The sequence below is a fragment of the Colletotrichum siamense genome (genome assembly GCF_013390195.1).
Source record: "Colletotrichum siamense strain Cg363 chromosome Unknown KSG_Cg363_contig10, whole genome shotgun sequence".
Taxonomy (NCBI): Eukaryota; Fungi; Ascomycota; class Sordariomycetes; order Glomerellales; family Glomerellaceae; genus Colletotrichum; species Colletotrichum siamense.
The window spans coordinates 258034-281823 of record NW_023501023.1 but is presented as its reverse complement, the minus strand read 5'-3'; the positions used below and the strand labels follow the sequence as shown (position 1 = coordinate 281823).

The following is a 23790-nucleotide window of genomic DNA, read 5'->3' as shown; positions in this document are numbered from 1 at the left end:
ATTATCGCCGTCTGGGAATAGGAGGATATCACGTCCAACTGACGGCATCTTCCGCCGTCCAAGTCTTGGAGCATGAGATGGTGGCGTTTCTGATTGGTATCGCATGTTGCAAACAGGGCATGTTTCTGTCTTTTTGCTGGGCGAATGGCAAGAAGAGGGAGGGCACGACTTTGCAACGACAGTCAATCTGGCTTTGCTTGTGAAGCCTACCATTGAATAGCTTCGACCTGATACCAGGGAAGGGTATGGGGTAATTAAGTATCTAAATCTTGACATGCTCCTAGCCTCCGAATCCCGCTTAAAGCATACCCTCCAACGCCTTCTCGATGGTGGCGAAGCCCTTGTTGAACTCTGCCTGAACCGACTTGAGGTTCTTAATGTTCTCAGGGAACACACTGTCCCTCCACCACTCAAGCCACGCAGCAATCTCTTCGAAGCTGGCCTCCTCCAGCCCGAGCCACTCACTCAGCTTGTCATGCCACAAAGGAAGCACCTCAGCGACAATCACCTCGCCCAGCACCTTTGCCGTCAGGATGTCAGACCACTTGAGCACGCCCTCGAGCATGGGCAGGTAGGGCTCCTGGTCGCTCGGGTCGATCCTGAAGTTCTTGCGCAGGTACCGTCCCATCGCCGGCAGCACATGGCCCATGATGAGCGGCCGCCATTGGTCGCCGAGGACCTCGCGCCATTTTTCCAGGCCCGGGATCACGCCGCGATCAAACTCCCACACGTCAATGAGCTGCCTGTACTTTCTCCGAACCTCCGCGACCAGCCCGGTGCCCTTGGGGTCCAGGTGGTACGAGGGAAGGTACTGGAGCCAGGGGAACAGCCAGAGGTGCGGGAGCTTGTGGCTCTGTCGCTTCTTCTTCGGGTTCCATTCCGCCACGGCTGTTTCCAGTTTGCGGACGACGCCGTCGAGGAACTGGGCGCGCACAAAGGGGGGCAGCAGGTCGTTCCATGCTTCTAGGACGGCCAGGAGAGGTGTCGGGTTGAAGACGTCCCAGTCGCGGATGGCTGACATGGCTCTTGTGTACCACAGCTTATACATCATGCTCTCGTACGGTGTCGTCGCCTTTTGGTGTTGGCGGTAGAGGTCAGTGCTGCTCAGGCCCGTCGAGTCCCATTTGTCCACGCTCTTGTCGCCCTCGCCCGACTTTTTGAGCAGCGATTCCAGGCCCTTCAGCTCTGTAGCAAACCGCGTGGGCTCCTCGAGCAAGTCCCAATCGGGGTCGCGAAGGAAGGGATGTATGGCGGCCACGGCGAGATCTGCAATCTCTCCTGTCGTCGACCCAATTTGCTCAACTGCCTTGTTGAGGCACCGGATGACATCCGACCATTCCGTGGCTGCTGGAAGTTCGTTGGTGACAATGTTTGAAAATAGCTGAAGCCTGCCCAAGTCTGAAGCGAGGTCGGCCATTTCCTGTTCCCGCTCCCGCAGTTCCAAGTCCACCCATGTTTTCCGTTCTTCAAGGTTCCTCCATTCTTCCGAAAAGGCCGCCAGGTCTGCGTGTGCCCGCTTGACCAGCTTCCGTGCTGCCGCGACCTCGGGAGATTCCACCACAGCCGCAGACGTCGGCGTCAAGAGTCCAGATGACGTGGTGAGGAGTTTGTTACCAGGTCCCGTCATATCCAATATGGGCGCAAAGGCCTCGGGGATGTGCAGTCCTGGGGCGGACTTCCTGAGCTCCTCGGCGGTCATGTACTTTGGCTTCTGCCGCTTCGGCGTGCTGGCACTGCTGTCGCCTGCACTTGCAACCTTCTTCTTCCTCTCCCGCTTCCGCTTCTTTTCCTCCTCATCCGAGTCGATGACGGTCTCGCCACGAAGCTTCGCTTGCCGCTTCTCCTCCTTGCGTTCGTGTTCTGACTTTTCCTTGACCGCGCCCAAACCGACACCCTGCGGTCGGAGGTGCGCCTCGATAATAACGCTGCGACCTTTGCCGTCCGCTCCGAGACCCTCGCCCTCCTTGTAACCCATTTTGGCCATCATCCTGGCGCCAAAGGACTTGGGATTCGGTTTGCCCTTGGCCCCGTTCGCGCCGAAAGCGCTTGGCCGAGCCATCTTGGGCATCGAGGGTGTATCGGCGACGTCGGGGTTCAAGACTGGTACGTTCGCAGATGATGGCACAAAGCCTCTGCCGAGTGGGTTCTTGCCGTCGAATTTCGTTTTTGCAAAGGAACGTGCCGGTGCTGCTTCCTCGTCGTCGCTGTTTTTTTTCGAGGCAGACATGAAGCCCAAGCCTCGCTGTGCTCCACCGAATCCGAGGCCAACACCTCCACTTCCTTCATCGTCATCATCCTCGTTGTCGTCTTCGTCATCGTCGGAGTACTCCTTGGCATTCGCATCGTTCGCGTCGTCGTCGTCTTCGTCGAGTGTTGTCGCGCCTGTCGAGACAAAGCTCATGCCCTTGTCCCTCAGGCTCTTCTTCTTCCATCTCCGACCAGGCCCATCGTCTTCGCTGTCTGACGCGAAGATGCCTAACGCAGCGCGCTCTTTCGTATCCCCAACGCGCCGGCGCTTGCGCGGGTTGAGGTCGCTGAAGTCATCTTGCGACGGATCGGCGACCGGCGCGAGGAAGTCATCGTCGTCCTCTTCTGATTCGGACGAGTAGTGCGCGGCGGCCTTCTTCGTCAAGCGGGAGGGGTCGAATGTTGGAAAACTGGCCATGTTGTGTAGATGCGCAGGCGCCGGCGCGAAGTCGAGGAGGCCAAATGTTTGGATTCAAGGCAGGGTACTTTTTTGGAAGTGCATCATTCAAAGGCACCAACACTGGAGCTACTGCGTGGTGGGTCTTCTTATCTAATCTCCACGTGACATACAAAGGAATGTATCTTTCCGCGACTACCCAGCAACTGGTGATGATGACCTGAGATTTCATCACTCTAAGACTTCTCCTCAGTCGAAGAAATATTGAAGACTCTCCATCCTGTCAGCCATGCCCAGAATCTCCTTCTTAGACTTGTGAGCCATTGCCCCAGGTCACCGACAATGACCCTGAGAAGCACCAAGCAGCCAAAGACCATCAGACCGTGCCAGTTGGCATCTACCATGTCGAAGCCCTTTATCAGCATAACATACTTTGTGAGCAGCGAGAGCGGGACGGTATGGTTGAAACTGTTTACTATTAGTGATGCCCTCGACCGTGTCTTGTGTCAACGTACTCTCTGAAAGCTTGGTTGAATCGGTCGACAAAGCGACGGTCCTCATCATCACTTTCGGGGGCTTCTTGCCCCAGACTCTTGTTTTGCGCTGACTCGGCCATTTTATATTAGCTTATGAAAAGAAAAGCGGCTCTCGTATGAAAAGAGCTCTTCTATGTTTGATGCTAGGCTTGTGAATATTATTTCAATGAAACTTTGGCGAGTACGTCGAAGATCAAAGCTCGAATGTCACTTGCCTTCTCAGATTCAGCGCCACAGACGCCATGATATGTGGAAGTTCGGGGACCTTGCTGGTTGCTACAAGACGTGGGGGACTGTGCCTCGGTACGTAATGGTGATACATATCATGATGAGACTACGATTGATGAATCCAAATGCCGGGGCAGGTCCGCTCAGGTTTGCTCACGGAACTCTTACTCAAGGAGTTCCGATGAATGTGTGAGGCATTATTTTGGTCTCAATGCTTCACAGAAAACAATACTGGACCGTAATTCAAAGAGCACTTTGTTCTAAGCTCAAATACCATCCTCTAGGCACGCTAATTTGGCCAACACAACAAAATTGCAGTATGCACAACATTCTCATGCCCGTCGCACATCGGACGATTCATTTACACCCCCCTGATTCCCGCCTCCAAACTCTCCTTGTACCCAATCCACCCCCGTCCGTAATAATCCTTCAACAGCTGCTCCGCCTTCTTCGCCGGCACGACCTCCGTCAGGTCATGCCCCTCGTTCTCGTCCGGCTCCGGGATGTTCTCGTTATCCGGCCTCAGCGCACGCAGCGTCTTGAAGACGTCGGACCTGTTCACCTCCTCCGCGAAGCCGAAGATCCTCTGCGACTCGACATTCTCGCCGAGGAGCGCGATGGCGTGTAGGCGGGCCGTGTCGACGACGTCGACGAAGTACTGCGGGACGTACAGCGCAAAGGCTTTGTGGTCGCCCTTGAGGACATCGCGGACCCAGCCCATCGTCGAGCCGTAGATCTCGGGGTGGAGGATCTCGCCCCACTGGAGTTTGTTAGTGTGCGGGCTTCATTGCATGAGGAGGGAGGTTCTTACATTGCAGTTGGGCAGGACGGTGCTGAAGACGTAGCCAGGCTTGTTCTTCTCTACCCACTTCCACGCCGCCCGCTCGCCCTCGGTCTTGGAGGCGGCGTAGATGTAGTACGGCTTCTTGTCTTCTGCCAGGCTGGGATCCCAGGCCGACTTGACTGCGGAGTCGTTCCAGGTGTCTACAGCATGTTAGGAAAACGGACAATGGTAGGTGTGTCTTGGAACATACTCTCATCGACGCGGACACCGGGCTTGTTAGTCTCCGGAATGATCACTGCCGAAGACGACGAGGTGAGGACGACGCGCTTGATGGCGGGGAACTTCGCTGCCGCTGCAAGGACGGTCTCAGTCGCCTTAACGACCCAGGGGATTACTGCGTTGGGGTCTTTGCTGAAGCTCACATCGGATGCCTTGTTTACTTGTCAGACTTGTCTAGATGGTACACAGTCCCTTGAGACTTACGACGTGAGCAACGGCGGAGACGCCGTCGAAAGCTTTGGCGAGGGCCTCCTCATCCTCAAAGTTGGAGAGGGTGATGGACTCGTACTTGTCCTTGCCGTACTTGCTCTGGAAGAGCTCGTCGAGCCATGGCTTGGAGGAGCGAACGGTGCCGCGGACGCGGTAGCCCTGTTCGAGGATGGTGTTGGCGATGTGAGAGCCGATGTAGCCGTTGGCACCGGTAACGAGGACCGTAGAGCCTTGCGGGAGAGCGTTGAGCTTGGCCATTGCGATTGAAGTTAAGTTTGAGGCAAGTTTATGCCAGCAAGGTTGAAGGTAGCTGGTATCAAATATGTGAATGCTGGATTTGTTGGTGTGACGATGACATGGCATTCAAAGACAGCGTCTAACGCAGGACGAAGTCAACTATTTATCTGTTTCAACCCATGGCTTCAAGCCGAACCCAAAACTCAATGGAACAGGCCGAACGGACGGTCGATGAACCGCACATCAGATTGGCAGAGCAGCCTGGCCCACGGTGGAGCTTTGAAATCCATCCAACGCGCCGAAATGGGGTCAAAAGAATGGACGAGAGGTTTTAGTTAGCCCGACTGGATTACAAACAATAGCTTTCCTGTGTGGACGGCGTTTCTGAAAGGGGGGAGAGAAATCCATATGCCGGCTATGACGTATTGTGACATGACACCAGGCCGTCCGAAGTTGGCGCGATTTCCTGAACAAGCACATCTCTTCGCGAGGAGGTTGAATTGCGCCGTTGCAATGGTTTGCTTACTGCATAGAGTCTGCGTTTCAATTTTACGACTATCTTCTTTCAAGAACCATTGGGCACAGGTGGGTTTGTGTTACCTTGGATTATCATGCACCGTGGAAGTCCATGGCAAATGCGAGCTGACAAATGGGATGCCGCTTGTGTTGATTTTAGGAGTTAGGCCAAACCCCGAGGGAGGTCGAGGACGCCGGAACTCCATATATTTCAAGGGCTGAACGTCTTTGAACCTCTCTATTCCCCACTGATAAATCCCGAGATAACTCATGTCGTAGCTATGCCATGAGCTGGGTGAGAGCCCAGGTCGGATTACACGCGCGTGTAACTTGCACAACAATCTCACCTACCCACGTCAAAGGACATGATCGGGCGAATGGACCTAGACCCAAGGTATTGTGATATTGCTGCATGTTCGGGCAGTGCTATGCTTCCGAGTATCGACAAATTACCATTCTAGTATCCTGATCGTCGAACTTTACGCATATTGCGTCCCGTTACGACGGCGAGCTTACCTGCAGCAAAACAGGCTGAGGCACCGTGGGCCAGTGGTCATGACGGAAGAAGCACATCGATCGAGATGTCCAAAAATCGCACTCTTCACAACTTGCAACTTGCAACTTGCGACCGCACCTTAGTGAATATAAACAGCAGAGGCTCATCGTGATTCTCCCAGACCGTGAGGTGGTGAATGTCGCTTTAATGGCCTCCACGAACGCTTGCACGTTATTTTTAGAGGCGGGCAGCCACGGTATGGCGGACCACGGGTCGCTTGGGCCACCGCCCGTCGGAGGAAATATTAGGCGGGTGACGTGCGGCACGGGGGGGAAACTTTGTTTGGGGGAGCCCATGGGGGGAAGATCTGACTTGAACGGTCCAGGCCAGGCGCTGGATCGCTGGATCGGGGGTTAGGTAGCCGACCAGCCGTCTCCAAGCTGGCTTGTGACCAGACAACGTGGGAGTGGGAGGTGTGTTCTGCAGGGAGGTTGAGCAACGTGGCAAGCCGGGGGCTGCAGAAGAGACGACGGCCGGCAGACTGCTGATTTGGTCCTGGGATGAGAGGCGCGACGGTGGACGACGGGACGAGCAGCGCAGTGGGAAGACGCGGGTGGCTGTCTCTGTTTTCTTACGTGTTCAAGGCGTTGTGCATGTCGAGGGGGAAGTCAAAATGGGGAAATGGCTCACATGCCAGCGGCAGCAAGGCATGCAGCATGAAGCTTTTGAGCACATGATGATGGGGGGTTGAAATGATGGAGGACTCGGACAGGGGAATAAGATTCAGGGAGAGACATGAGATGAACAAGCAGCCCCTGAGATGGTGCCGGGGGAGGGTGGTACAGCTCGGAATAAGAAACGCTGACGGATTCTGAATTCTCTTTGATGTCCCTTTTCCCCAAGGGTCGTGTGCAGGCTTGATTGAGGATGCTGGCAGACGACATTTGGTGATGGGGGCGATATGTCGTGCTGTTAGTGAGCTTGTACCATGGCCCGAGTGCTGCACGAGAGCAATGATGATTTGGTGGGAAAGGTACTTGTGGGAGCATCGGTCTAGCAGCATTAGCAGAAAGTGGCCCAAAACACCACAGAGATGCCCACCTACTCCTGTTACTAAGTAAGATACCTCAGGTAGAGTTGAATAAAGAGTACAGCAAGAACAAGTGCCGTTCAGGGCCCTATTCACGTCTGGACTTGCTCAACAAAACCCTTGCTCAACAGACGCACACAACGAGGATGGGACTTGACCGGAGCAGGCAGATGGCGAAAAAGGGCATCCAGGCCAGGGCACCAATTGAGTTGCAAGTGAACGTGGATCTCGGGCGCCCACTTGTCCCAATTTTTTCCCTCGGGCGCCTCAGCCTGGAGGGGTCAGCAGTGGACGAAGGAGGGCAAGGAGGGGCACTCTGAAAATCTCGACCGTGGCCATGGATGGGAAATGGGACGGGACGGCATTGGACAGATTTGCAGCTGAGGGCATTCACATGGATTTTGGGGGGACTCTGACTCTGTGAACCCCTCATCCACCAGAACGAATCAAGGACGCAGTTGAATGTGACAGAAGCAGAAGAAGACGCAGAGAAGACGAAGTTCAAATCAGGGCAGTCAGGTCAGACCTAGAGCTGGCCGAAGCAGCCGTCTGGTCTCACCATTGCTTTTGTTATTTCTTTTGTTGTCTGCGATCGGGGCTTCTCTCTCGACCTTATCTGAGTCCTCGATAATTAGCCAGGTGCTGGTGCTGGTACTTTGTCTGTGCTTACCTTACCTCAGCTGTGGATGTATCTACGCACGCAAAAGTGGCTTGGGAGTATTTGTACTCGCTATCGCGTGCTCGCTTAAGGGCTACAGCGGCCTGACAAGAGGCTAGAAGGCGGCGGGAAGCAACCCAACCACACCCGACCACCACACCATTCCACGGGCGGTGCACCAACCCAATCTGCACCCGATGGATGCCCCTCATTCAGTTCCTTACTCCGGTAAGGTACCTAGGGGAATGGCCCCCGTCGCTCCAGCTCAGCCCGAAATCAAGGTCCAGTGCTGCACATGCCGTCGGGAAAACTGACGGGAGGAGGAAAGGTACTTTGTGCACTGAACGCTCCAAGGCCTCTCGTCCCTCCAGCGACTTGAACCCCTAGGAGCACGTCGGACATCAGCAAATAGTGGAAAGGCCTTACCTAAGAAGGTACCTAAGCCTTAAGGTACCTTCCTCAAATCCGCCGCTGCGCAAGTTCAATCTGGACCTCGACGATATCGGGTTCCCACTTAACCCTACCTTACCCAGCCTGGTACCTACCTACGGCGATTTTCCAATCCACCTCTTCTTCCCGAACACCACCACCACCACCACCACCTCTACCTCTACCTCTTCCACGCACCCGACGACGACGACGACAACGTCAACAACGACGACCGCAATCGCAGCACGAAACGGTCGCCTCCAACCTCACGAGCGACGACGGCTCCGGCATCAGCCCGTCCTCTCCATATCAATCTCTCCTTTATCGAACCCCGTGGTCCGCCGCCGCCCGCTGTACAACACCCGACTGGACTGGACGCCTTTTCCACTTTTGTACGTGCGAACCCTTGTCCCGTCCCGTCTTCTGCCTCTCCCCGACCACTCGCTGCCTCTCTGCTTCGCCTCGCTCGCTCGCTGCCCTGCTTGCTTCCTGCTGCAGCTGCGAAGAGGCAGTGTGCGCGCGTACTCTCTCTCGCTTCCTCCGTCTATCTCTCTCTCCTGCACTCGCACTATCGTGGGCGACAACTTGGACGACATCACCATCTTCCCCATCATCATCGTCTCCCCGGAAAAAAAAGACGACTGCACCCAGCTGTGGCTGCTGTGCCGCCGTACTGTTGCTGCTCTGTGCTGCACCCTCAATTTTCCCGCACCTTTTCTTCCCCCTCCATTATCAATCAATCAGCTCCTCTTTTTCCGACCCCGATGCGCCGGCCCCTCCACTCCGCCGGCGACATCACAATTCACCACCTCAGTTCCTCACCTCAGCCCTCGTCCTTGCTGCATCCGGCTGACAACACACCTTCCGCTTGACCACGTCGCTAATCTCGCTGCCGCCCTCAGCTTACCAGTTATTCCAAGCGACCGATATACCCTGACGAGCTTCGCATGCATTGAAAGACTGGTATAGACTGCATCTGTCCCTCCTTCGATTCGAGTCACCCCTTCAACCACCCACCTACGAACCAGCCTTTGCCTGCCCGGACAGTCGACCGACTTTCGCATGCACAACCGCCGCATTGCCCACCACCTAACTCTGCTTCCGCTCTGTGTCCATCGTCGCCGCGATCCCTCCGGCGCCGTGACATAAACCGTCTACAAAAACCGCCAAAATGTTCTGGCGATTTGGCGGCTACGCCAATATCTCCACCATCGATACCATCCTCGAGAAGCCCGACTTCACCGTCGAAGACCTGCTCGACGAGAGCGATCTCATCCAGGAGCTTAAGCAGCACAACACAAAGCTTATCGAATACCTCCGAGAGGACAACGTCCTCAAGACCCTGCTCGAATATGTCGTTGCCCCGAAACTAGAGCCCGTCGCCACCCCGGCCGACACGGAAGAACCCAAAGAAGCCCCCGCCGACGAGTCCAAAGGCAAGGGCCGCCTGCTCCCCTTCTCAAGACCCCGCGCGTCCTCGCGCGCCACAGACACCGACAATGAAGAAGAAGAGCAAGAGAAGAAGCGCAATCGCTATGCCTACGTCGCTGCCGAGGTGCTCTCCTCCGACACCTGGTCCATCTACGAGGCCTTGATGGAAAACCAGCCCTTGATTCGCGAGTTTTGGCAATTCTTGAAGCGCCCTACCCCGCTGGACCCTCTCCAGGCCAGCTATTTCACAAAGGTCAACGAGGCCCTGTTCGACAAGAAGACGGAAGAAATGGTCATTTTGCTCAAGGCCCTTCCGGATGCCGTGTCAGATCTGCTGCGCCACGTTGAATGCCCCATGATTATGGACCTACTGTTGAAGATTATTGCTCTGGATCGCACCGAAGGCGGCCAGGGTGTTGTCGAGGTGAGTGTTTCTGGCGGCCACCAGAAAGCGACCTGACACTAACGATGCTCCGAACAGTGGCTGTACTCCCAGGACGTCGTGCCTACTCTGCTTACCTGCCTCAGCCCCGAACACAGCTGGGTTGTCCAGACGGCGGCCGGCGATTTCATCAAGGCAATCATCACCATTTCCGCCAATGCGTCACAAAACGAGCAGCAGTGCATCGGCCCCAACGAGCTTACGCGGCAGCTGGTGTCGCAGCCTTGCGTCGAGCAACTCATAAAGTACATGCTAGGAGGCGGAAACCCGTTGACGGTTGGTGTGGGCATCGTCATTGAGGTGATCCGCAAGAACAACTCGGATTACGACCCCGATGTCGGCACCGAATCCAGCTCCATGCCTTCGAGCAGAGATCCCATCTACCTGGGAACTCTCCTGCGCCTGTTTGCGCAACACGTTCCCGACTTTGTCAACCTGATCATGAACGCACCCGCTCACAGGGATCGCTTGGAATCCACCTTTGGCGAGAAGATAGAGCCTCTCGGCTTCGACCGATTCAAGACCTGCGAGTTGATGGCCGAGTTGCTGCACTGCAGTAACATGGGCTTGCTCAATGAGGTTGGTTCCGAGGACGTTATTGCGATCCGGGACGCCGAGCGTCAGCGACTGAGGACGGAAGGCAAGCTCTCCCCTAACCGGGGCGAGGAGGCCCAGTCCACCGACGACCTGACCATGCGCATCGGCCACTCATCTCCCGAGGAGGGTCGCAGACTGGAAGTGACCAACATCTCAGACGACGACGGCTTCGAGGAGGTCGAGCCCAGCCGCGAAATGAACGAGGATACTTCTCACGAATTCGTCAAGGCCGAGGAGGAGATTCCTGTTGCTGCTCCGGCATCATCCTTCTTGGACAGAGACGAAGACGATTTCGTGGACGAACCCCTGAGCTCACCTAGACTCAACGTGGCAGACGACAAGATTAAGGAGCAGAGATTCGATGACCCCGACCTGGTTGTTGCGCCGCTCTCACCTAGCAAGAACAAGGCACCTCTCGGAGAGGAGAGCCCTGCTGCCACGGAAACCAAGACCGAGGAAGAGAAGCCGACGGAGACCGAAGTCAAGGCTGAGGCACCTGCCGCCGAGGAGCAAAAGCCAGTGGAGACCAAGGACGAGCCCAAGGAGGACGTTTCGGAAAAGACTGCAGAAGACGTGACGATCTCCAAGGTTGGAGAAATGTCATTGGATGAGAAGGCCAACCAAAGCGCTGTCTCGGAAGATTCTAGCCAGAAGGGTGACGAGTCTGACTCTTCTGTCGTCTACACCCCCAGCGCGACCGAGTCGGAGGCCAAGACCGAGCCGGCTGAGACTGCGCCGGCCGCACCCGAACCCCCGATCTCTCCTCGACCGGAAGACATGCCTGCGCCGCTCTTTGCCAAGTCCTCTCCGGCCAAGGCGGAGGAGAAGGAGGCCGAGTCAGAAGCTGCGCCCGCCCCGGAAGTCCCAATGGCTCCTCCGGCCCCAGAGGTACCCGCAGCGCCAGCACCCCCTGGAGCGGACTCAGACCAGCCGCCTGCCGTCCCTGAGCGGCCCGACCCCAGCACTGTGAAGCCGGTAGTTGGCGACTACCTTAAGCAGCAATTTGTAGAGTATCGCGTTGTGCCCACCATTCTAGTAAGCCAAATCACCTCGGAAACGCATCAGAATCAAGCTAACGGAAGCAGTCATTTTTCTTCGCCTACCCGTGGAACAACTTTCTCCACAACGTGGTATATGATATCGTTCAACAGGTCTTCAATGGCCCGATGGACAGGGGCTTCAACCCTACGCTGGCCGTATCATTATTCGAGGCCGCAGACATCACTTCTGCCATAATCCAAGGCCAGCTCGCTAGCGACGAGTCCCAGGCCAAGATCAAGACCCGCATGGGCTACATGGGTCACCTGACTCTGATCGCTGAAGAGGTGGTCAAGTTTACGGAACGACACCCTCCTGAGCTGCTGTCGGAGACGGTTCTCGAGCGGGTGATGGACCCTAGATGGATCAACTACGTGGAGGGAGCCCTCGCGGAGACCAGAGAGCGTGATAACGCCATTCTTGGTGGTGTCCGACCAGAGGTGGCCCTTGGCAACCGCGCCGGCATGTCTGGCAACGGACTGGCCGCAGTTGGGCTTTCTGGCCTCGCCTCATCCTTCTCCAACTCTGGAGGAAACACCGGGTCAAGCGCCCTGGCCGATGCCGGACTCAACGGCAACATGGACCTGCAGGAGAACAGCGGCAACGGAATCGGACCCTTTGCCATTAGCTCGGGTACTCTCATGTCCGGTTTCGGCAGCTCTAGCGACGAGGAAGACGAAGGTGAAGAAGAGAACGAGGACGACGTCAACAATGAGGTGAGTAATATGCTCTCTGAGCTCCGTGAGATGGAAACTCCCGCGTTGGACCCCTGGACGCAGTCACTCTTGGACAACAACCCCGATTCGGACGAGGAGAAAGACAGTAAAGATGCGTAGTACGCAGATGAAGTTAGAAGGTCCCCTCGCGGTCACATTTTCCATGAGGATCACGCCTACGCTGGCCATGGCATTGGACTTGGGCTTTTGGGCAGTGAGGACGATGATGATGATGAACCGGTTATTGTGTATCGAGATGGCGAGACGAGCGGCGGAGAGGAACCAGATGAGGAAATGAGTATGGTTCGGCCCTCGCTGGATGTCGTGGCGTGGTTTAGACGGAGACTGAACAGAAGCGATATGGATGAGACACTGGAGGAATAGGCAGGACATGTCAGAGCCCGGGTGGTGTTGGGGCGCGTTTTCATGATGGACAGGGAGGGCGGCGAGTAGTGTATAGGCTTTACATGTTCCCCGTCCGTACCGGCGTCGATTCCTTGGGATACCAGGCACAACTGTTGGACTTTTATCCACTCGACCTTTTGGGGCTCACGACAATGACTTGCATCCGGGGAATCATTTCGCGTGCGCCTTTTTGCCAGGACCGCCCAGCTAATATCGCTCAATAGTTCCGGGCTTATACCGACCCATTGAACAACTCATCATCATCTCTTAACCCGCCTTCCATCCCGCCTCCGCCGCCTCCTCCGCCGCCGCTGAACATTCCTCCTTCCAGAGCCCGCCTCCAGCTGGCAGCCCGGCTCGCCATGCACCAGAAGAACAATGCCGCTGCAACGGCCTCTCGCGAGGACGGCGACGAGGACGCCAAGGACGACAAGGGGGAGGATGAAGGGGAACGACTCAAGAATCCGTTCGCGGACGACGAGGAAGATGAAGATGCCGACAGCGATGATGACGATAACGACGGCAATCACGGCTCTGGAGCAGCTGGGGCGGTGACTGGCGCGTGGGGTGCGTCAGGCCGGGGATCGTGGTGGCGCGGGGTATCGCGACGGGGCGGCAATCAACGATTTGATGGGCAAGACGACTCGGACGACGAGGTGGACGACGACGATGAGGAGTTTGGGGACTTCGCCATGCCTGAAGTTGACCCGGCGCCGGGATCCGACGGGGACGATAACGTGATCCTGAAGCCTCTTGCGGTGCACCCGCCTGGGTCTGGAGGCAAGGCGTTTGGGAGCCTGTGGCCGTTTGGCAGCGCCAAGGACGGCAAGGACGAGAAGAGCGAGAAGGAAGGCGAGGAGACGGTGGCGGGAGAGGATGAGAAGCCTGTGCAGGCGGCCGTGGAGGCGGCGCGGCGAACGAGCATTGAGGAGGCGGATGACGATGAGGAGGTTGTCGTGCAGAAGCCGTCGAGCCTGTGAGATGAATAGATGCCTTTATTCATGTGGGTAGACGGGTCTGCTTGTACTATATGTGTTTTGTTTACGCTGCATGGTTGTAGAATATGATTGAATGGAGAACACGTTGGAAACGAATCACGGGAGAGTTGTGAGGGGATATGTTGATGCTAAACCGTATCTTTTGCCTCAATACCAATCTTTGTGAAATCACTCATTGGTTTATCTACAGAGCATGCTTGACTGCTTCCTGTTTGGTCACTGCATTCTGACTTCTATATATCTCTAATGGGGGAAGACTGGTTTACTCCTTTGTTGTGCACGCAAATGTTTTTCTGCATCGACATATCCTTAGTACTCGCCCCGCCGGAGCTGGGCCCGAGACCAGACCGGAGCTCCGGACTGCGCCGGGGCAGACAAAGTCCGGGATACCAGTTGTTATTCTTCAAAGTCGGGCAAACTTCACGACATCAAACGAACTGGTTCTCCGGCTGAGTCTTTCCACATTATACTCCAATTGAGGGGTTCCAGACATCTTGAACGTATATATGGATGGGGAGAGTGAGCATTGAATACCGTGTTTGATCCTCTCGGGGCGCTTGAAGGGTCCAATCAGGGGAGCTTTGACACCACAGGACCCCTGGACTAAACACCTTGGAGCTGCTAGCTAAGTTATGGAAGTCAATGGCGGGTTCCCAGTTCCCCGACTCCGATAAGCGATAAGCCGGGGATGCTGCCGGCCGAGGGGCAACCTCGCTCAGGCGCAACTGAAGAGTACTAAGCGGAGGAGTAGGAGGAGGAGGCACATGCATCCAACAAGATGCGCACGTCTGGTGTTTTGACAGCAGCAGCATGAACGTGGCCATCCCACCCAGCCCCCTTCCCTGTCCATAACACGCCGCTGCGGGAAAAAAAGAAAGCAAACGGGGGACGAGGATGAATCAGGCACGGGAGGGTGCGGGAGCCGTCTGCTCGTCTTCTCTGCTGTCGTGGATGTCGCACAACCTGGCCGACATCATCGTCCGCTTCGTCTCTGTCATTGCCTTGGGCTTCTACGTCGGCGTCTATCTTCGCGTGAGTCAACCGTCTCTTCTCTTTCGCTGTCTGCCTGTTTTACTGCAAAAGAACTGCGCCCCGGGCCCGTCATCGATGGCGATACGGTCCGGAAATTCGGTCTCTTGCCTCTGCCCGCGTCCCTGAGCTTCACTCGTGAAACCAGACGAGACGACCTGCAGAGAAAACGCCCCCTTTTGCCTGCTTCAACGCACGATGACGCGGACAGCCTCGCGTGGGCTGACTCTTCTCGTTCGTGTCGTCTCTGGCCTTACGTCTACCTCTGAAGTTTTTGGCATCACTAGCTAACCTCCGTCCCCTTCGAGCAGCTTCTCTCTCGGGAGCGTCCACCTCCCCGAGTCCGCACGTAGACTACCTTACATAGGTAGCTGCAAACCCCTTTCGTTCCTGTTCCTGGGTCCTGAATGCCCAGAATCGTCCGAGTACCATCCTGTCACTGCATTCTGCATGCAACACACACATACACAGGAAGCTGCCCTCCCCTTGTTGTCCCAGAACCTATTCGCATCGCAGCACACGGTCTCGTCGACATCTGCGACCACCTCCTCGCGCCAAAACACCTGTGGAAAGGCCGTTGCCGAGTAGCTGAAGCAGCGCAACCTATAAAACCATGGCGGAGGGCGAAATGATCGCGCAGACGAACGGGGATGTCGACGACGACTCCCGCCATCCCCAACAAGTCTACCGCCAAGCGCCATCCCTCATGAACCGCATCGTGTACGGGACGAAGCTGTCCTGGCTGCAGTCCTGGTTCTACCAGCGCGCCAGCTTCGAGTTCTGGAAGACGTACTGGTTCCCAAAGTCGGCCGCGCAGAGGCCGGACCTGATGAAGCAGTACCCCTGCAGACCGAACCTCCTCATCCGGTACGTTTCCTTTGTTTCTGCCGTGTACTTGCGCAGTCCACTAACACGACGACGACGGGTAGCATCTTCTTCCCCTCAGACTACGACCAGACATCCCCGCAGACCCTGCCGACGCTCTTCTCCATCCACGGCGGCGGCTTCTCCATCGGCGTGCCCGACGACGACGACGCCTGGAACCGCACCTTCGCCGACCTCAACGGCGCCCTCGTCGTCGCGCTCAACTACTGGAAAGCCCCCTGGGCGCCCTGGCCCAACGGCCTGCACGACCTCGAGGCGCTCTACCTCGCCGCCGTGCAGGATGACTCCCTCCCCATCGACAAGTCCCGCATCGCCATCGGCGGCTTCAGCGCCGGCGGAAACCTGTCGCTATGCCTGAGCCAGCTCAAGAGCGTGCGGCAGCACCCCACGGCGGCGCCCAAGGCTGTCATGCCGATCTACCCGCCCGTGGACTTCGTGACGCCCTGCGAGAAGAAGCGCCACCGCCGTCCATACAAGATTGGCATGTTACCCGGGATCCGCGGGCAGCAGCGGGACTTCGTGCTCGAGTTCGCGCCCGTGTTCGACTGGGCGTACGTGCCGTACGGCGCGAACCTGAAGGACCCGCTGCTCTCGCCCAAGTACGCGGACAGGGCGGACTTCCCGGACAATGTGTGCGTGGTGGGCGCGGAGCTGGACTACCTTGCCTGGGAGGGGTGGGAGTTTGCGTGCAAGCTGGGCGGGAAGAGCGTGACGGCGGCGGTGGTGGGGAGGAAGGAGGTGGCCAAGACGCAGGAGCTGGAGACGGAGGACGAGCGGTTCGGGTGGGAGGTGAGGGATCAGAGGGGGAGTGTGAAGTGGCTGCTTGTGCCGGACGTGATTCACGCGTTTGATATGCATGAGATGGGGGCCATGGTGTCGGATGAGGAGACTATTCGGGACGGGAACGCGAAGGCGGTGAAGGTGATTAAGGTGCTTGGGGAGTGGTTGAGGGGGAGCGCGTGGAAGGTTGAGGGGCGGATTGAGCAGTAGATGGGCAGGGCGAGGTTGGTTGGCATTTCTCGACTTTCGTTTAGGATATTATTCTTCAGGGGAGTTGGTTGGGATGTAGACTTGGCGTTTGAATAGCATCATCACCTTGAATTTGATAAAATGAATCTTCACCGGATGCTAGAGTGTGCCCTGCAGGCTGAGATGTCGTTAACCGCCGAGGTCTGTTGGTTGGTCTTGGTAACGCCCCCAATGTGACTCTGGACCAAGGAGGGCTGTGCAAATGTGTTCGCATGTTGAGGTGCATGGCGAGCGGGCCGTTCCTGGGGGCCGCAGCGCATGCTCCGCCGCGTAGTTCGTGTTGGTGAAGATTGTGGGCTGTCTCCGTTGGATGTTGGTTCAGGGGTTGAAGGTGTGCCTTGCCTGACGTCCCCTGAGATGGCGATGCCGATATCTATCTGTTCGATGTGGGGGTGTTTTAGTGCATGAGCCAGACCGATGGCGATACTTAGCCGCATGCGCCGTTACATGACCCAGAATCTTCGTACAATCAGCCTCGAAGAACGTTGGCGATGAACAGGAGGCCTTGTATGGCCCTCTCCTGTGTGCATAGATCCATCCTTGTGCTGTGATGTTGGTTCCATGCTCAGTTTGCTAATCCCGTTCGCATAAAGTGCCTCGCATGATCTGATTTAACGAAGTTGGTGGTCATTGACATGGAGAAGATCGCCATGCTGAGCTGGCTCATGTTGATATGGATGGGCTACGTGGGTGTCATGGGCACGCAAGCACCGAACCCAGCCCGGTCTCAAGAAGTACATCTGGTCAGGCTCAGTTTTCTGAAGCTTCATTCTATCTGGAGAGGTTCGGCGGGACTAGGTACGGTCACTAAGTAATGGATGTTGGAAAAACATTGTCTTAAATACATGGAGTAGTGTGTTGAGGGTGTTCCTAGGCCCTCACGATGAGCTCGAAAATTGGTCTAACTTTGATGGATATCAAAAGATGTAGCGATTAAAGAGGCAATCTAGAATATCTGTTGTATTAGAGGGGCATGATTCATCCTACAGAGAATAAATGGACAACTATTCTTGATGTAGGTTGTACTTGGCAGATGGGGGCAGCTCATAATAGCATATACTTGTAGAACTCGATCCTGAAAGAATGAAGCAAGATCTACTAGAACCCTTCCAATTCTCCAGAGAATGCCGGAACAAAACTCACCTTCAGCCCTGTTGCGACCCGATGAATCTCTGCTTCACCAAATCGTGCATGATGTACCAATAATTACATGGGAACGATGACAAACAACAGCAGAGTAGCTTCACAGTCAAACTTCCGAACAACTACACAACATACCTCCACTACATATCTTTCTGGAGAACAATCATGATGAAGCTGGGTATTCCAGCGCTCAACGGTGAGAAGTCACGCCAAAGTGCTTGCGACGATGAACTACACATGGCTTTGAGGTATCAAGACAGCAGTGGATAGCACAAATTTCCGAAGACTTGGTCCGATTCCGCGATGGGCTTGATTTCTAAATGAGATTTACTCACTCTGCAGTCCAGAAATTGCCAGTGGAACTGCAATAGGAAGACTCCTGAATCCTTATCTCTCACGTAAGGGTTCATCTTGAGCATGCCAGACGACCCTGCAAGGAGATACACTGGATCAGGGTTGCTGTTGGAACAGAGCAAAGCTGCAGACATTCACATTGCCAGTAGAGTAGAGATACGCGGGATATAGACGCTACTCTAGACTCGCGCTCCGCATACAGGCGGCTATCGCGCTCGCGCTCACTCTCCGTAGATGGCAACGTTGCTTCAATAAACGTGATCAATAGTTTTAATTATGCGCGTGAATATAGGCTTGTGGGCCATTGAAGGCAAGCGTCCCTATATGTGTGGTCGTACAGCGAGTCCGTCCCGTGCTGGTAAGATACGCCGGCGGGCGTCATGCCAAGTCGTTGGAACCTCAAACAACTCAGTTGAGGACCATCTGGCTCAAACGGGTTCAGGCGTATCCGGTCTGTCTTTGTCTATGCAGTCACATTCATGCAGTTGGAAAGAACTGTTGGTAAAGACCTCTTGGTACCAAGCAAAGTCTTCCTTCCGACTCACCCGGTGAAGGTCTTCAATCACCAGCACATCTAATCTACAATGGCATCAACTTAGATGACATTCGGTGATATATGTTTGTACCCTTGACTTCTCTATTCCTAAATGTATCAAAGGAGATCTCGATTCTGACAATATGACACCGACATGCCTCGATCCATGCTCAAAAACCTGCTTCGCCGTTAGCCCCATGTGCGCGACCAGCGACTGACGACATGCAACCTCGATAACCAATGGCATCGCTCAAGTCAAGCAACGGGCGATAGAGATTCCCCCATCGACCCCAAAGTAGATCCCCTGGAGGAACACAACCCGATTGAACAATGTCAATGAGAACCAGCGAATGCGACGCCGTCTGACTGCATCCTACCGGGCCCTCGGGCAACCGCTGTAGCCGTCATCAAGACTAGCCAGCAAACAAATACCTTCCCGTGCGGTCGATCAAGGGCGACACCCGTCACTGCCGCTCAGATTAGGCGCACTAGACTGCGGCAACCTAGCCAATGCTCATCTCGGCTGCCGTCCGCCTCCCGCCGCCATGATCTACCACAGATATTGACAGCTTATCCTGCCGCCTGTAGCTGAAGCACCTCACTGCCCGTTTCGTCCTCAGGGCTGACGTTGAGTGGGGATAAGCCGTAATTACAACCTAGCCCCCCTGCCCAGCGTCACCAGCGTCTGCCCCCAAGAGAAGCGGCAAGATTGGCGCCGCGGGTGACGCTAGGCAGCTCTTTTAGACGCATCGCAGCGTCCCTTGCGGGTGAGTGGAGCTCTTTTCTACAAAGAAACACACAGCGCGTGCGACCAAGAAGCGTGTGAAACGGGCTCTTTTTCTGTTCGCTTACCGCTCTTGCAGAGAACTGGTCTGGTGCTACGCCGCACCATCACTGCCTCGAAAAAGGCTTGCCGCAGGGGTTTGTTGGGACTTCAGGTCGCACGCGGGTGAACAGACTCGACTCGAACTGGAGCGCGTCCCCGGAGTTCCGGACGGGGAGCGGGCGCCGGCTTGGGTTTGCTGGCACGCGGGGCGAGGACTGTCGGAAGCGAGTGGAAGATTTACGGTGACATGATTTACACTGGAAGGATTTTGGGGCGTGCGGTGACGGTTTTCGAGGCGGAACTTGTGATTCTGTACTCTGTACAAGTTTGTGGTCTTGCTGCGTTGTTTGGCAGAGGTTTGCCGTGAGTGACGGGGGCCGTGGGCAGTTCCTCAAGGTGGACAGATGCGCTCCGCCAAAGAGGATCGATATGATTTCATAGTGGTGCTGATTCCGACTCTGGCGGGGGTGAAGCGCTCATGAACCGAAATTTGAGGGTAAGCATTGGCCGCCTTGAATTTCTCACATGTTTCTCACATGTTCCTGACAGCGTGGGCATGCAGAATTCAGCGGTGCTGAGGCCGCACTGAGAGAAGGAGTTGGACATGTCACATCGTCACTTACACGCTGGCAAAAGAGGATGAAATGGGTTTTGTTGGAAGAGGACAGTGTTTTCATCAGTGGGATTCTGGATGGGAATCTGGGCCAGGTCGATTTTTGGCAGATGATCAGACGAAGATTGAGTCTTGCCGTGCCTTTTTGACAGGCAGGAGCAATCCGTGATCTTGGCAGTGCTACGGTTTGTGTCGGCGGTGAACTTATTCTGTTCCTCCGAGTACGTGCGGCTTATCTTTTAAGGTTGGCCGACCGTGACCGAGACGGCCCCGAGCGTAGTTTTTTGGGAGCGAAGCCACCCCTTACAGCTTGAATGATTGCCAGATACGGTCTACAGTTGTTGGGACGGTTCTTCCTGATCACCTGGACCCTCCCGTTTGCTTGTCTCCGCGGGAGAAGAACGAGGGGAGGGGAGGCGATGAGGAGGCGACGGGCTTTTGGCGGGGTCGGGTCCCGATGCCGTCGCCTCTGGTCCGTGAGCCTACGCTTTGTCGGAACCTCGTGTGCAGAAGACGCAGCTCAGTCACAGTCACTCCCCCAGTCTCCGTGTCCATGTTCGTGAAACTTTTTGGTCAGACGGAGTGGGTTATGGTGTTTCGTGGCCGAGTCTCTTTGTCATATCCGCCACTTGGCAGTCAATTCGGCCCAAGGAAGCATTACCAAGGGCCCGTTGGTTGGACCTCGCTGGCATGGGCATCACTGTAGGCCGTTTCCCGCTGCGGGGCGGGGCTTTGTAAGTGTTTATGTACCGGGGAGATGAAACCAACCAACAGCATAATCATGACGATAACCATATTGGACCCTGGTGGTGGCTCAGGGTCGCGGTCCAGTGGCCGGTGAGCGGAGGGGTTGCTGCCGGCCGCGTACACCGTGTACGTGACCGAGGGCCGTGGTGGTGGGACTGAGAGAATTGGAGAATGGGAGACTGCAAACCATGGGAATCAGCAACTCCCCAAGGTGTGGAATAGTGGATGCGAAATTGTCGGGAGCTTCGTGGACATTGCCTCGGGGCACAAGGTTGGACCTGATAGAAAGGTGCTGGTTGTGGAAGGGGTTGGCATGAGAGGGATGCTGACTGCGCGGTGTAAGCTTGAAGGCGAGTCTTCGTCCGAGCATGTGCAGAGGGGTAAGTGGAAATATACGCAGTAGAGTCTGTTATTTAGGTGTAGGAAGATGGTGGTTACGAGAGTTAATTCTTATGGGAGGGGACGGAATATCTCGCAATCTCACCGTCCCGGGGGAAAAGGTGCTCAGCCCTTGCGAGTCCAGACCGAGGATGGAACGAGGAGAAAGACCTGTGATTAAGTAACATCCTTGGAAAGGCAAACACGCTGCAAGTGTAATAATATGCTTCACCGCGAGTGAGTGACAGACACCCTGGAGATGCAGTATCAGAAAGAGTGCGATATTTTGGGTTTCGGTGAGCTGAATACGCAGTGGTCTCTGCTTGGCAGGAGCCGGTGTTGGAGATTTGAGTTTCGCTGCCAGTCGCGTCGGATAGCTGATCCGGATTCGTGGACACAGGCGTTAATGTTCATGCTGATGAAGCCTGCTTACTACTCAAGAGGCAGATGAGAAACTCGGCTGCCATTTTTTGGGGTGTTGGAGGGACGGGAAGAGCGTTGAAGCTTCTGTCGTGCCGTTGTCCAGCCCGCCGCCCGCCCCCGTCCTACCGGGAAGACCCTCGCCGGGAGACGGTGCTTCCTGGAGACTGTCTGTTTGCCCGGGGCGGAAGAGTCGAAGAGGACCGCAACACAAAGAGGATGATGCTGGAGAGTTGTGTGTGCAGGGGCTGGCGATCTCGAGTGGCTGTTGGATGGCTCGGCAGTGATGGATGGATGGATGGTCTGTCTGTTTCTATTATGGCAGCTGCAGCGTTGCACAGCTCCAGAGCTCAGCCCCCCTCCGCTAAGGCAAGGCACCACGAACATAGCCGCACCGTGGGTGCTGGAGAGGGTGAGGGGACGGCGCTTGTTGGATCGATTTAGCACGTCCAATGGCACCTGCGAGACGGCGAGGGATCACTGTACTACGCAGTGCTACTCTGCATCTATCAGCTGTGGCTGCTGTTGCAGAGATCAGATACTGTGTCGAGTTGACAAGTTGTCGCTGTGGCTGATGAGACTGAAGCCCTTCAGAGACTCTGATTGGTTTATGGTGACAAATCTGTGGCGTATGTTCATGATGATTACCCTGTTGGGAACATGTGTGTATCTTATCTTGCCTCTGCCCTGTGTTTCTGTCCCCGCTGTTCCATCTCCTCTGTCTCTCTCTCTCTTCCGTCCCAACTTGCTCTTCCACTCTGTCGCCATCGCCATTCGCTGTCTCTTTTTCTATTCCTCTTCCTCCTGCAAACGCATCATCAAGAGGTCTGAACGGGAGGGCCGCACTGTCGCGGCAATCCAATGTCACCTCACACCTACACTACCAGACCGCGCCAGCTATCCACCAAGACTGCACCTCCATCACAGGCTCACAGCCAAAGGTCAAGCACCATCCCTGCTCGCCAGTAGCGCCGCGCTTCCTCTGTTTGTTTGACGGGCACACGGAAAAGACTGGGGGCCACCACGGCTAGATCGTCGCCCGCGTGGCTCAGAACCAACCTACCTTACGCAGCTGTCGTCGTCTGCTCTGTAGCATTGGACACTACAATAATGACCTACGGCGTAGTGCATGCCTCCCTTGCTCTGTTGCAAGTTGGTATTGGACGGCCCGTTGGGAGCTTGTGAGGACGGACCACGGCCGCCGAAGGGGCGCAGTCCGCGCCCTCGTCTGTTTCTGCCTCTGCTCTCCTCTGTTTCCCTGCCTTTGCCTGTGCCTGTGCCTCTGCCTCGCTCCACCCTCCGATCTTCATGTTTCTATCCCACATGTTACCCTGGTCCCTCGTCCCTATCTTGGTTGCCCGTCTCGCTTTCGCTGCAGAGCTATTCCCGGGTGTCTGTGGCACCCGCAAATAAGGTCGTATCAACTTGTTCATGTGGTAACGAGCAAGGCATTCTTCACTGCCTAAGTTGCTCTCCACACTCTCAAGTAACTGCCTGGACGACCCCCGGCCTCCGGGCCCCGGCCCCCATTCCACACTCGCGAGTGACAATCTCCAGCAAGACGCGGGTATGCATGTCCAGGCTGCGGCAGGCCGTGACATGGCATGGCGTGGCGCGGCCATACCTCAGCACCTTAGCAGCTTAGCTAGCAACCCTACGTGTAGTGCGGTCGCAAGTTGCTGCCACTCGCACTCTCTCCTCCTCCCATCCCATCAGTCTTTCGGCTCGTTAGTCACTCCTTCAGACCTCCCACCCACCCAATGGAAGCCTGTCTCCCCCACCCTGCTGCAGCGACAAGCTGGACCCCGGCACGTCAGAGGGGCCGGGGCCATGGGGCGGCCATGGGAAGAAGCTCGATCTACAACCATGCCGGTTCCTGGTCGTTTGCTAGCTCTAACCTGGCCCTACGCTGCCTGTACCCGGTACCTACCCTGGTTTTCCATCTTGCCTGGGCATGGCTAAGGTAGGTAAGCAAGAAACCTCCGTCCCAATGCTCTTACTCTTTTCTCGAGTGAGAAAGAGGATGGATGATTAGAGCCTCTTCTGGTCTTGGTTTGGGTTGGGTGGGTAGCCATCTGCTGCGCATTCCACATTATT

General features: G+C 55.9%; 4 protein-coding genes across 4 annotated transcripts; 2 read left to right on the top strand and 2 right to left on the bottom strand.

The window, feature by feature from the left end:
- Positions 1-298: 298 nt before the first annotated feature.
- Positions 299-2665, bottom strand: CGCS363_v013986 (G-patch domain-containing protein; the record flags this gene model as incomplete). The annotated part of the gene is made up of 1 exon (XM_036645835.1): positions 299-2665. One exon carries the CDS (start codon positions 2663-2665, stop codon positions 299-301), a length of 2367 nt encoding a protein of 788 aa, XP_036488674.1.
- Positions 2666-3769: 1104 nt separating this feature from the next.
- On the bottom strand, positions 3770-4939 carry ALD2-2 (Aldehyde reductase 2; the record flags this gene model as incomplete). The annotated part of the gene is made up of 4 exons (XM_036645834.1): positions 3770-4168; positions 4220-4392; positions 4443-4623; positions 4676-4939. The coding sequence occupies 4 exons, from the start codon at positions 4937-4939 to the stop codon at positions 3770-3772; spliced, it is 1017 nt and encodes a 338-aa protein (XP_036488039.1).
- Positions 4940-9278: 4339 nt separating this feature from the next.
- ekc1 (Extragenic suppressor of kinetochore protein 1) lies at positions 9279-13716 on the top strand (the record flags this gene model as incomplete). The annotated part of the gene is made up of 4 exons (XM_036645833.1): positions 9279-9962; positions 10020-11612; positions 11663-12331; positions 12961-13716. 4 exons carry the CDS (start codon positions 9279-9281, stop codon positions 13714-13716), a joined length of 3702 nt encoding a protein of 1233 aa, XP_036488676.1.
- A 1660-nt stretch (positions 13717-15376) lies between these two features.
- Positions 15377-16638, top strand: cinB (Vegetative-specific protein H5; the record flags this gene model as incomplete). The annotated part of the gene is made up of 2 exons (XM_036645832.1): positions 15377-15630; positions 15693-16638. 2 exons carry the CDS (start codon positions 15377-15379, stop codon positions 16636-16638), a joined length of 1200 nt encoding a protein of 399 aa, XP_036488040.1.
- Positions 16639-23790: the final 7152 nt, after the last annotated feature.